The 12,913-nt window shown below is 44.8% G+C and overlaps 1 protein-coding gene across 5 annotated transcripts in view; it reads right to left on the reverse strand.

Annotated features, from left to right (window-relative positions):
- The window catches only part of CBFA2T3 (CBFA2/RUNX1 partner transcriptional co-repressor 3), an 80,838-nt gene that overhangs the window by 10,680 nt on the left and 57,245 nt on the right, over positions 1-12,913 (reverse strand). For all 5 annotated transcript variants that reach the window (XM_082269604.1, XM_082269603.1, XM_082269602.1 and 2 more), the window contains 4 exons: positions 11,826-12,061; positions 5,905-5,975; positions 2,269-2,473; positions 666-734 (listed from right to left, as the gene is read on the reverse strand). In XM_082269604.1, coding sequence (XP_082125730.1) covers positions 666-734; positions 2,269-2,473; positions 5,905-5,975; positions 11,826-12,061 — 581 coding nt within the window. The remainder of the gene's footprint in view (positions 1-665; positions 735-2,268; positions 2,474-5,904; positions 5,976-11,825; positions 12,062-12,913) is intronic.

The raw sequence follows: 12,913 nt of genomic DNA on the forward strand, positions 1-12,913 counted from the left end.
CAAGCCGACAATCGGCAGATCGGACGTTGGCCGACAATTTACGGCCAACAATCTGTGCGTGTGTACGGGGCTTTAGGCATCTATTTTTTTAGCGTAACATTATCTTTCACATTTTCCGAACAAATTGGAGTTCATATTGTTTTTGTTTTTTTAAATAAATTATATAATATATATATATATATATATATATATATATATATATATATTTGCAAAACCGCTGCACAAATACTGTGTGATATAAAAAAAATTGCAACAATCACCATTTTATTCCCTGGGTTCTGCTAAAAAAAAAAAAGTATATTGTTCAGGGGTTATAAAAAATGTTTCTAGCAAAAAAAATACTGATTTAGTGCTGGTCCACATATATATATATTATTAGCAGAGACGCTAGAGCAGTGATGGCGAACCATGGCACCCCAGATGTTTTGGAACTACATTTCCCATCATGCTCAGCTACACCGCCGAGTGCATGAGCATCATGGGAAATGTAGTTCCAAACATCTGGAGTGCCAAGGTTCACCATCACTGCACTATAAGGTGGGAACCCGCCGTTATTTCTATCAATGGAGTAAGATTTAGTAATGTATTCTGGGGACCCCCCGATTTTGGGGTCCTATCACTTGTCTTGGGGGGGGGGGGGACTCTAGGTCTAGGATATAACTCACCTGCCTTCCTCCAGATCTCCTCTGGCATATATCCCGCCGGCGGCCGATGTAAGAAGTCTCTTGATGGCTCTAAAGGAAAAGAAAAAAGTTGCTGAACAGTCTATAGACAGCGGCACATTCCTGTCTGTGTCCTGCAGTTCCCTTTAACCCCTTCAATACCGGATACTTTCACCCCCTTCCTGCCCAGGCCAACTTTCAGTGCTCTCACGCTTTAACCACTTAAAGCGGAGTTACGCCCCCCCCTTCCAAAAATTAAAAGTCAGCAGCTACACATACTGTACACATACTGTACACATACTGTAGCTGCTGACTTTAATCGGTTAAGGACTGCCCGCCGCAGTTATACTGCGGCAGGCAGCCCCTCCTGCGCGAACCGACGTAGATATACGTCAGTCGCGCGCCTGCAGCTAGGGGGCGAGCGCGCCCGCCCCCACTCGGCAGTGGGGACTCCGCTGCATGGGCCTGACACCCGCGATCGCTCCCCGCTGAGAGAGAAGAACGGTCAGATGTTGTAAACACAGCCGACCGTCCTTCTCCCTGGAATGATCACAGAGCGCCTGTGATCCTTCTATATAGGATCACTTGTCTCTATGATCATTTCAGAAGCCCCGTCCCCAAAAAGAATCACTCCCCTAGGCTCACATTTAACCCTTTGATCACCCACAGTGTTAACCCCTTCCCTGCCAGTGTCATTAGTACAGTGCATATTTTTAGCACTGATTACTGTAGTAATGTCACTGGTCCCCCCAAAAGTGTCAGTTAGGGGTCCGATCTGTCCGCCGCAATGTTGCAGTCCCGCTAAAAATCGCAGATCACCGCCAATAAAATTAAAAAAAAAAAAAAAAAAAACAATAAAAATGACATAAATCTTTCCCGTAGTTTGTAGACGCGTTAACTTTTGCGCAAACCAATCAATATATGCTTTTTGCGATTTTTTTTTTACCATAAATATGTAGCAGAAAACAAATTGGCCTAAAAATTTAAAAAATTTTGATTTTTAAATTTATTTTTGGGATTATATAGCAGAATGTGAAAAATATAGTTTTTTTTTTTTTTTTCCCAGAATTGTCGTTTTTTTTTTTTGTTTATAGCGCAAAAAATAAAAACCGCACAGGTGATCAAATACCACCAAAAGAAAGCTTAATTTGTGGGAAAAAAAGGACATCAATTTTATTTGGGTACAGCGCCGCACGACTGTGCAATTGTCCGTTAAAGTAACGCAGTGCCAAATCGCAAAATATGGCCTGGTCATTAAGGGGGAAAATCCTTCCGGTCCAGAAGTGGTTAAAAAAAGAAAAAAAAAATGTTACACAAATTAAAAAAATTAAAAAAATTGTTGCTCTTTTTTTGTTTATAGCGCAAAAAATTAAAAACCGCACAGGTGATCAAATACCACCAAAAGAAAGCTCTGTTTGTGGGGGAAAAAAAAAAGAAGATATAAATGTAATTTGGGTACAGCATTGCATGACCAGTTTAAGTAGCGCAGTGCTGAATAGCAAAAAATGGTCTGGTCATTACAGGGGTTAAACCTTCCGGGGCCCAAGTGGTTAAATCCCTACATATTATAGTATATGGGTACAAGTCAAGCTCTCCATTCACGGACCTGCTGGTGAGGACTCAGTGCTTGATGAGCTGTTGTGATGTCGCGCTGGCTGGTTCACAGAGCTGACGCTCTTTTTCAGGTCCTCAGCGTCACTGTAGCGCCGTATCCAGTGGTTGAGCTCTTCTCGGTCTGCTTCCTGGCAGCGGCGGAGGACTGTCAGCGAGCGCCGCGTTTTTTCCACCATATCCATAATGCAGTTTAACAGCTGGTGGAACAAAAAAAAAAAAGTTTGTAATTCCCACAATCTCAGCAATGATCTGCATTGTCCCGTGATTTCCGGTAACAGAAAGGAATCCCCTATAGGACACAATGGGGGAGATTTAGGCCCCTTTCACACCTTAAAGTCGCATACTTTTTTTGCTGCGATTTTGCTGTGATTTTGACTGGACTTGAAGCAATGCCTATATCTATGGAGCTCAAAACGCATTAATATCAGCCCAGAGTAGTGCAGAGATTACGTTGAAGACGTTGCGACTTGAAGTCGCACAGATATGAACGGTACTCGTTGTATATCATGGACTATGACTTGTCATGTGACTTTGCAGTCCCGAAGTCGCAGGCCAAGTCACACAACAAGGGACCTTACTAAAAGTGGAGCGCACGGGATCTGGTGAAGCTCTGCGCAGTAACCAATCAGCTTCTAACCTCAGCGCAGGGCTGGGACAAGGGGTGGGCAGGAGGGAGCGGCTACCCTGGGCACTGTGGTTTTATGTGAGGTAGGGGGGCACCATGAACAGATTGAGGGGGAGAAAATCTGTGTTGGGTGGGGGAATCTGGTGGGTGGCAGGGGGTAAGAATTGTTCTAGGAGGGGAAATTTGGGAGGGTGTGCTAGGATTGGTGATTTGAGGGGATTTGTGTAGGAGGGGGCGGTAGGTGAAGAGGATTTATGCTAGGAGGGGGGTTTGTGCTAGAAAAGGTAATATGGTAGCGAAGGGGATTTGTGCGAAGATCAGATCTTTTTTCTTTTGGAAGGGTGGGGGGTTAACCTAGTAGGGAGGATTGGAGTGTATATGTGCTAGGAGGAGGGGATTTGGACTGGGACAGGGGATTTGTGCTTGGAGGGGAAATTTGGGAGGGTGTGCTAGGAGTGGTGATTTGGGGGGATTTGTGTTGGAAGGGGGGGGGTAGGTGAAGAGGATTTATGCTAGAAGGGGGGTTTGTGCTAGAAAAGGTAATATGATAGCGAGGGGGATTTGTGCGAAAATCAGATTTTTTTTCTTTTGGAGGGGGGGGGGGGGTTAACCTAATATGGAGAATTGGAGCATATTTGTGCTAGGAGAGGATTTGGACTGGGAGAGGAAATTTGAGGGGTAGAGGATTTGTGCTAGGAGGGGGGAAGATTTTTTTTGGGGGGGGGTGGGGTTTGTGCTGAGGGCATATGGGGAGAGAGAGGATTAAAGCTGGGGGTGTGGGGCAAATATTTGTGCCAGGAGAGGGGATTTCAGCAGGGGCATGGATTTATTCTGGAAGGAAGAGGGGATTTATGATAAGGGGAGCATGCAAATTAGTGCTCAATTTTTTTTTTTGGGGGGGGGGGGGGGGGTTTGCTCACACATAATCATACATCTTGGATGGAGGAGCAATTTGGCATGTTCGCCCTGGGCTCTAGATAAGCTTGTCCCAGCACGTACTGTACGCAAGAGATGATAGAAATAGCTGTGTGTTTCTCTGTGCCCATGTGCAGTATGAATGTGAATGGGAGTGACTTTATAATTATCAATTAGCTGCTGCACCTGCATGGCTCTAATGCGGGAAGTGACAGGGTCTGCATCCCTTTAGATGTGATTTCCCTTTGGGAGGATCTCACCATAAATGACATTTTTGTTGCAGGGGATGCTCAAAATCTGACTTGTATCTTAGTGCAGACTTCTGGGAAAATCAGTGAGCCAATCACACAAGCAGGAAATTACATTTCTGGGGGGAGGGGGTCTGTATACCATCTGTGTACAGAGCGCCTCCTGATGGCCATATTGCATTTTACAGAAAATGACAGCGGCTGCATATTGAAAAGAAAAGGGAATTTTTATCCACTTCAAGACCTCATATACAGTAAAACCTTGGATTGAGAGTAACTTTGAGAGCGTTTTGCAAGACAAGCAACATTTTTTTTTAGAAACAAGCGATGTCTGAGTATAAAAGAGAAGAGAGGTGCCTCTAAGTGTAGCAATATGTAGCAGTATCCTGGGAAAATCAGTAAGCCAATCACACAAGCAGGAAATGACATTTCTGGGGGGCGCTCTGCATACCATCTGTGTACAGAGCGCCTCCAGGTGGCCATATTGCATTTTACAGAAAATTACAGCGGCTGCAGATTGATAAGGAAAGTGAATTTTTAATAACATTCAATTACAATATGATTTGTAATTCCCCATAGACACACTCCTAAACCTTGTGGACGGCCTTCCCAGAAGAGTTGAAGCTGTTATAGCTGCAAAGGGTGGGCCAATTCAATATTGAACCCTACGGACTAAGACTGGGATGCCATTAAAGTTGATGTGTGCATAAAGGCAGGCGTCCCAATACTTTTGGTAATAAAGGGACTGGCTTGCAGTCTCCGCTCTAATTCACCCCAAAGGTATTCTATCGGGTTGAGGTCAGGACTCTGTGCAGGCCAGTCAAGTTCTTTCACCTCAAACTCGCTCATCCATGTCTTTATGGACCTTGCTTTGTGCACTGGTCCAATCATTTGGTGGAGGGGGGATTATGGTGTGGGGTTGTTTTTCAGGGGTTGGGCTTGGCCCCTTAGTTCCAGTGAAGGGAACTCTCAAGGCGTCAGCATACCAAGACATTTTGGACAATTTCATGCTCCCAACTTTGTGGGAGGAGTTTGGGAATGGCCCCTTCCTGTTCCAACATGACTGCACACCAGTGCACAAAGCAAGGTCCATAAAGACATGGATGAGTGAGTTTGGGGTGGAGGAACTTGACTGGCCTGCACAGAGTCCTGACCTCATTCCAATAGAACATCTTTGGGATGAATTAGAGCAGAGACTGTGAGCCAGGCCTTCTCATCCAACATCAGTGCCTGGGCTCACAAATGCTCTTCTGGAAGAATGGTCAAACATTCCCATAGACACTCCTAAACCTTGTGGACAGCCTTCCCAGAAGAGTTGAAGCTGTTATAGCTGCAAAGGGCGGAGCCAACTCAATATTGAACCCTACGGACTAAGACTGGGATGCCATTAAAGTTCATGTCTGTGTAAAGGCAGGCGTCCCAATACTTTTGGTAATATAGTGTATCTAGCATACAATTAGGATGATAACTGTTCACATTTAGGCACCCGATCTTAGCAAACACTTTTTTCCCGATTCTAATGGCAGAGCTGTTTAGATCTCTATTTATAACCTATTTACAATTCCGTCTCAGCTTCTTATCCGGAGGAGGCTGAAAATATGTAAATTCTGTAATCTCCAAAACCAGACTCCAGACTCTCTTCTTGTCTTGAATATCATTCGATCAGTTAGGTGTCGATGGTAATTAGCTCTATAGAAAGCAGCAGCAATGACCGGCAGTAACCAGTACCGGCCAATCAGATAACATTTGACAACAACTTTGTTATATATGTATATAAAAAAAGGGGATAATAATCTTACTTTGTTGATCTTTAGAGCGGTAATTTTCTTGGCATACTCACATTGTTGAGATGTTTCCACTCTTCTGCCCACTCGCGTTCTGTCAGCCGGTGATCAATGACCTCATGCACAGCTGAAAGAGGAAATACAAGCTGTTTATCTCGGATAATTATAACCAGACACGCTCCTCTCCATGTTTTGTTATAAGGAATACAAAATCTTTATGTTACAATGAAGACAGGAGAGTCCTCCAGACATGGACAGACGGCTGGAACAACCATGGAGGTCCAAGACAAACCTGTACACTATATGGCCAATGGTTTGTGGACACCTGACCATCACATCCAGCCCTCCAAATTACCAAGTTCTGCAAACATCTGGGGACTGAGGAGAAGTTGCTGAAGTTTAGGAATAGGAATGTTGTCCCATTCTTGTCTAATACAGGCTTCTAGTCGCACCAAATGTTTTCTATGGGTGAAAGGTCTGGACTGCAGGCTGGCCATTTCAGCACCCGGATCCTTCTTCTACGCAGCCATGATGATGTAATTGATGCAGTATGTGGTCTGGCATTGTCATGTTGGAAAATTCAAGGTCTTCCCTGAAAGAGACGACGTCTGGATGGGAGCATATGTTGTTCTAGAACAGGGATCCTCAAACTACAGCCCTCCAGCTGTTGCAGAACTACACATCCCATGAGCCATTGTAAAACTCTGACATTCACAGACATGACTAGGCATGATGGGAATTGTAGTTCCTAAACAGCTGCAGGGCCGTAGTTTGAAGACCCCTGTTCTAGAAATTGGATATACCTTTCAGCATTGATGGTGCCTTTCCAGATGTGTAAGCTGCCCATGCCACACGCACTCATGCAGCCCCATACCATCAGAGATGCCGGCTTCTGAACTGAGCGCTGATAACAACTTGGGTTGTCCTTGTCCTCTTTAGTCTGGATGACATGGCGTCCCAGTTTTCCAAAAAGAATTCCAAATTTTGATTTGTCTGACCACAGAATAGTTTTCCACTTTGCAACAGACCATTTTAAATGAGCCTTGGCCCAGAGAAAACGCCTGCGCCTCTGGATCATGTTTAGATTTGGCTTCTTTTTTGGCCTATAGAGTTTTAGCCGGCAACGGCGAATGGCACGGTGGATTGTGTTCACCGACAATGTTTTCTGGAAGTATTCCTGAGCCCATGTTGTGATTTCCATTACAGTAGCATTCCTGTATGTGATGCAGTGCCGTCTAAGGGCCCGAAGATCACCGCCATCCAGTTTGGTTTTCCGGCCTTGACCCTTAGGCACAGAGATTGTTCCAGATTCTCTGAATCTTTGGATGATATTATGCACTGTAGATGATGAGAACTTCAAACTCTGCAATTTTTCTCTGAGAAACTTCTTTCTGATATTGCTCCACTATTTTTTGCCGCAGCATTGGGGGAATTGGTGATCCTCTGCCCATCCTGACTTCTGAGAGACACTGCCACTCTGAGAGGCTCTTTTTATACCCAATCATGTTGCCAATTGACCGAATAAGTTGCAAATTGGTCCTCCAGCTGTTCCTTATATGTACATTTAACTTTTCCGGCCTCTTATTGCTACCTGTCCCAGCTTTTTTGGAATTTGTAGCTCTCATGAAATCCAAAATGAGCCAATATTTTGCATTATATTTCAAAATGTCTCACTTTCAACATTTGATATGTTATCTATATTATATTGGGAATAAAATGAGATTTGTATATGAGTCCATTCCTTTTTTACTCACAATTTGTACAGTGTCCCAACTTTTTTGGAATTGGGTGTGTACATTTTGGCCAAAATTTATGAAGAAATTTGATTTTTAATTTTTTTTATTGAATATGTTTTACAGCAGAAGTTAAAAAATATATATTTTTTTACATTTTCAGTCTTTTTTTTATTTATATAAAAAAATAATAAAAATTATATATATATATATATATATATATATATATATATATATATATATATATATATATATGTAAACCCAGTGGTGATCAAATACCACCAATGGAAAACTCTATTTGTAATTGCCAATTAAAGTAGCGCAGTGCCCTATGGAAAAAAGTGTCCCAGTCATGAAGGGAGGTAAAACCTTCCGGAGCTCAAAATAAAGACATATTGGTTGATTTACTAAAACAGGAGAGTGCAAAATCTGGTACAGCTGTGCATGGTAGCCAATCAGCTTCTAACTTCAGCTTCTTCTATTAGCCTTTAACAATAAAATATGAAAACTGATTGGTTTCTATGCAGAGCTGCACCAGATCCTGTGTGCACCAGTTTTGGTAAATCAACCTCATAGTTTGAGGAGCTATCCCTGACCTCAACTTTACTGAAACCTCTTGGGAGTGCGGATTTGGAGCCAGATTTTCTTGTCTGTACCCAACCTCACAAAAGTTGTTTCAAGCACAAATTCCCCGCAAACTCCTCAAAATCTTGTCAAGTCTTCCCAAATTGTGGATGCTGTTTTAGTCACAAAGATGCATTTTGGGTAAAAACTTCATATTTTGGAGTCTCATGCCCATGGTTTTCTAGTTGGTTGTCTGACAAGCCCATAGAAGAGTGAAGGTCAGGTGACCACAAACGTTTGCCCATAGAGCACACAATCCAGAGACGGAGTGGGCACACGTTACAATATGTGTTAGAACGCACACGTTGGCCTGTGAGAGCCTCTTCCCATACTGGGGCCATCGTACAGCAAGTCAGCTGATGAATGCATTAGTCACAAGGATGCAGGTTGGGGGACAACTCCATGTTTTGGAGTCTCATGCCCATGGTTTTCTAGTTGGATGTCTGACAAGCCCATAGAAGAGTGAAGGTCAGGTGACCACAAACGTTTGACCATAGAACACACAATCCAGAGACGGAGTGGGCACACGTTACAATATGTGTTAGAATGCACACGTTAGCCTGTAAGAGCCTCTTCCCATACTGGGTCCATCGTACAGCAAGTCAGCTGATGAACGCATTACACAGCCTGCTGCTGAGGTCACGCTGCTTCTCAGGCATCTGCTAGACTGACATGGAAAGGCACCCAGAATAGACTTTGTATGACAATATTAGCCGGAGCTCCGGCTGTTACACAACACCAGATGTGTAAACATATAGCAGCACCGTCTGTTTATTACAGTACAGCACAGGATCCCCACTTATTTGTACTGCGGTAGATAACACTGATACAGTGACAACACTCGGGGACAAAAAAAGAAAACCTATCTTGAGAAACGAAGGCTGGCCATAGATGGAGCAAAACTTGCATGATTTCCCTATCAACACAAACAGTGCTGACCGGGGAATCCCTCCTGCCGAGGCATTGTATTCTCCCGGCCGGGGGGTGGCAGGGAAAGCTGTCCCTGCTGGGAGAAGTCAGTGATTATTGTGAGCGGCTATAGCAGCCGCTAGCGATAATCGGAAGTAAAATCCAGCAGGCTGGTTGTTCCCAAGTTGATTGATCTATCAACTTGGTACAGTGCCTTGAAAAAGTATTCATACCCCTTGAAATTCTCCACATTTTCTCATGTTACAACCAAAAACGTAAATGTATTTTATTGGGATTTTATGTGATAGACCGACACAAAGTGGCCATAATTGTGAAGCGGAAGGAAAATGGTAAATGATACAAATAAATCTGTGAAAAGTGTGTGTGTGGGGGGGGCATTTGTATTCAGCCCCCTTTTACTTTGATACCCCTAACTAAAATCTAGTGGAACCAATTTCATTTATGTTACAATGAAGAAAGGAGAGTCCTCCAGACACGGACAGAAGGTTAGAAAAACCATGGAGGTCTAAGACAAACCTCTACACTATATGGCCAATGGTTTGTGGACACCTGACCATCACATCCAGCCCTCCAAGTTACCAAGCTCTGGGCTCTGCAGTGAAGGGACTCTATGTAAATCTTACAGCACACAGAGACGTTTGAAACAATTTTGGCAACAATTTTGGGAAGGTCCTTTTTTGTCCATAACCACATGGCCAGTCAGTTTAGGTGGATGGCCATGTCTTGGTAGGGTTGCCCGGTCGGTCAGTTTAGGTGGACGGCCATGTCTTGGTAGGTGCCCGGCAGGTCAGTTTAGGTGGACGGCCATGTCTTGGTAAGGGCCCGGCCGGTCAGTTTAGGTGGACGGCCATGTCTTGGTAGGGTTGCCCGGTCAGTCAGTTTAGGTGGACGGCCATGTCTTGGTAGGGTTGCCCGGTCAGTCAGTTTAGGTGGACGGCCATGTCTTGGTAGGGGCCCGGCAGGTCAGTTTAGGTGGACGGCCATGTCTTGGTAGGAGCCCGGCAGGTCAGTTTAGGTGGACAGCCATGTCTTGGTAGGGGCCCAGCCAGTCAGTTTAGGTGGACGGCCATGTCTTGGTAGGGTTGCAGTTGTGCCATACTCTTTCCATTTTCCCATGATGGATTGAACAGCGCTCCGTGAGATCTTCAAAGCTTGGGATATTTTTTTATAACCTAACCCTGCTTTACACTTCTCCACAACTTTATCCCTGACCTGTCTGCTGTGTTCCTTGGCCCTCATGATGCTGTTTGTTCACTAAGGTTCTCTAACAAACCTCTGAGGACTTCACAGAACAGTTGAATTTATACATAGATTAAATGACACACAGGTGGACTCTATTTACTAACTAGGTGACTTCTGAAGGCAATTGGTTCCACTAGATTTTAGTTAGGGGTATTAGAGTAAAGGGGGGTAAATACAAATGCATGCCACACTTTTCACAGATTTATTTGTGGGTCAGAAAGTGGTTATGGACAAAAAAAGGACCTTCTGGATGTGATGGTCAGGTGTCCACAAACCATTGGTCATATAGTGTAGAGGTTTGTCTTAGACCTCCATGGTTGTTCTAACCATCTGTCCATGTCTGGAGGACTCTCTTGTCTTCATTGTAACATAAAGGCAATTGGTTCCACTAGATGTTAGTTAGGGGTATCAGAGCAAAGAGGGGTGAATACAAATGCGGCATGCCCCCCCCCCCCCCCCCCACACACTTTTCAGATTTATTTGTATCATTTATCATTTTCCTTCCACTTCACAATTATGGCCACTTTGTGTCGGTCTATCACATAAAATCCCAATAAAATACATTTACCTTTTTGGTTGTAACATGACAAAATTTCAAGCGGTATGAATACTTTTTCTAGGCGCTGTACCAAGTTGATAGATCGATCATCTTGGGTACAACCAGCCTGCTGGATTTTACTTGTAATTATATCTAGCATCTTCACTAAGGAAAATAAAGTTTTGGGGTAACAAATGCTTTAAGCCTAATACACACGGGCTGAATGTCGGGCGGCATCAGGCAGTTCTATAGAAACCGGCTGACATTTGGCCTGTGTGGACCACAGCCGGTCTGACAGAAGAGGCATGACCAAAAAAAGGTCTGCCGATCGGCTCCCGATTAGCGCTCTCAGCCATTGGCTGACCGGAGTGTTATGGCTGCGAGGGGGGGGGGGGCATTCCGTCCCCCTGTCAGAACACAATAGAACAGCAGGGGAGATCCATGTACTAACATCAGATTGTTAGTACAGCGGCTCCGACCTGAGCTGTCAGTATTTTTTTTTTGTCCAGCACAGAGTGGAACGGAAAAAAAAATAACTATTAGTGTGTTCCAGGCTTTAGCTGTCCATAGAAGGAGTGAGTTTCTTTTCTGCAACCACAGTCAGTGTTGATCGGGGAATCCCTGCCAAGAAGCTATTGTGTTCTCCCAGCGGGGGTCGGGGGAAGCTGCATCCTGATTATTGCTAGCAGCTATAACAGCCGCTAGCAATAATTGCATGTAAAATCCACCAGGCTGGTTGATGGATCATCTTAGGTACATTTATCCTGCCCATACATGGTCTGAATCTCGGCTCGGAGATTTGAACCGTCTATGGCTGGCTGTATACGGTCCACCTATGCATGGCTATTCCCACTCGGCCTCTTTGATTCTCGTACCATTTAACCTGGATATGCCGGAGCGTCTCCCATACCTGCCTGCCGATGTCGATCTCGCAGTTCCCGAGGGTCTGTATGCCGGTAGTGATGGGCCAGCACCATGTCCTCCAAGCGGTAGTGTTGAGTAGGAGGCGGGGTGGGGTGTGGGAGTCCATTGGTGGGCGGGTGGAGTAGTCCATTGCTGGGACTGTATCGCTGCGCGGGGCTTGTGGTGCATGGCCGCTTGGCAAGATGATCCGGGTGGAGACCTTCCTGTGCGTTCTCTTTGGTCCTAAGGAAAAGGATTTATTCAGTTTTTACTGTACAATTCACAACTCAAAAAACAACATTACTTTCTGACAACCGGACGCCATCATATCTCCAATCCAGAATACAAATGGCGTACTCAGTACTCAGTACTCAGGGATGCGGAGTGAAGCTGTATAGATAGATAGGCTGATTTACAAGAGCAAAGTGAATACAAAGAAGCTGAATGCACTTCAATCACCCAATCATGTGCAAGCGGAAATCCTCCCTTTATAATACTCTTGCATATGATTGGGTATTGAAAGTGTACACAGCTTCACTTTATTTTGCAAAGCTAACTGGCAATTCACTTTGTTATTATTCAGCACCTACTTTGATTGCACAGGACAAATTCAAACCGTTCTTATCATACACGTGAAAGATCAGCTTGATGTAAATAATCTTATCAATAGAAACATTGTTTCTTTGTATACTGTATGCAGGGCTTTTTTTCTCAAAGAATAGGTGCAGGAACTCCCCCTTTCTGACTCACTTCTTTTCTCTGCCCCTACCCACCTCCGAGGACCGTTCCCTGATTCCACCCACTGCCCACCTCCGAGGACCGTTCCCTGATTCCACCCACTGCCCACCTCCGAGGACCGTTCCCTGATTCCACCCACTGCCCACCTCTGAGGACCGTTCCCTGATTCCACCCACTGCCCACCTCCGAGGACCGTTCCCTGATTCCACCCACTGCCCACCTCCGAGGACCGTTCCCTGATTCCACCCACTGCCCACCTCCGAGGACCGTTCCCTGATTCCACCCACTGCCCACCTCCGAGGACCGTTCCCTGATTCCACCCACTGCCCACCTCCGAGGACCGTTCCCTGATTCCAC

The sequence above is a fragment of the Pelophylax lessonae genome, assembly GCF_965119305.1.
Source record: "Pelophylax lessonae genome assembly, chromosome: 10".
NCBI lineage: Eukaryota > Metazoa > Chordata > Amphibia > Anura > Ranidae > Pelophylax > Pelophylax lessonae.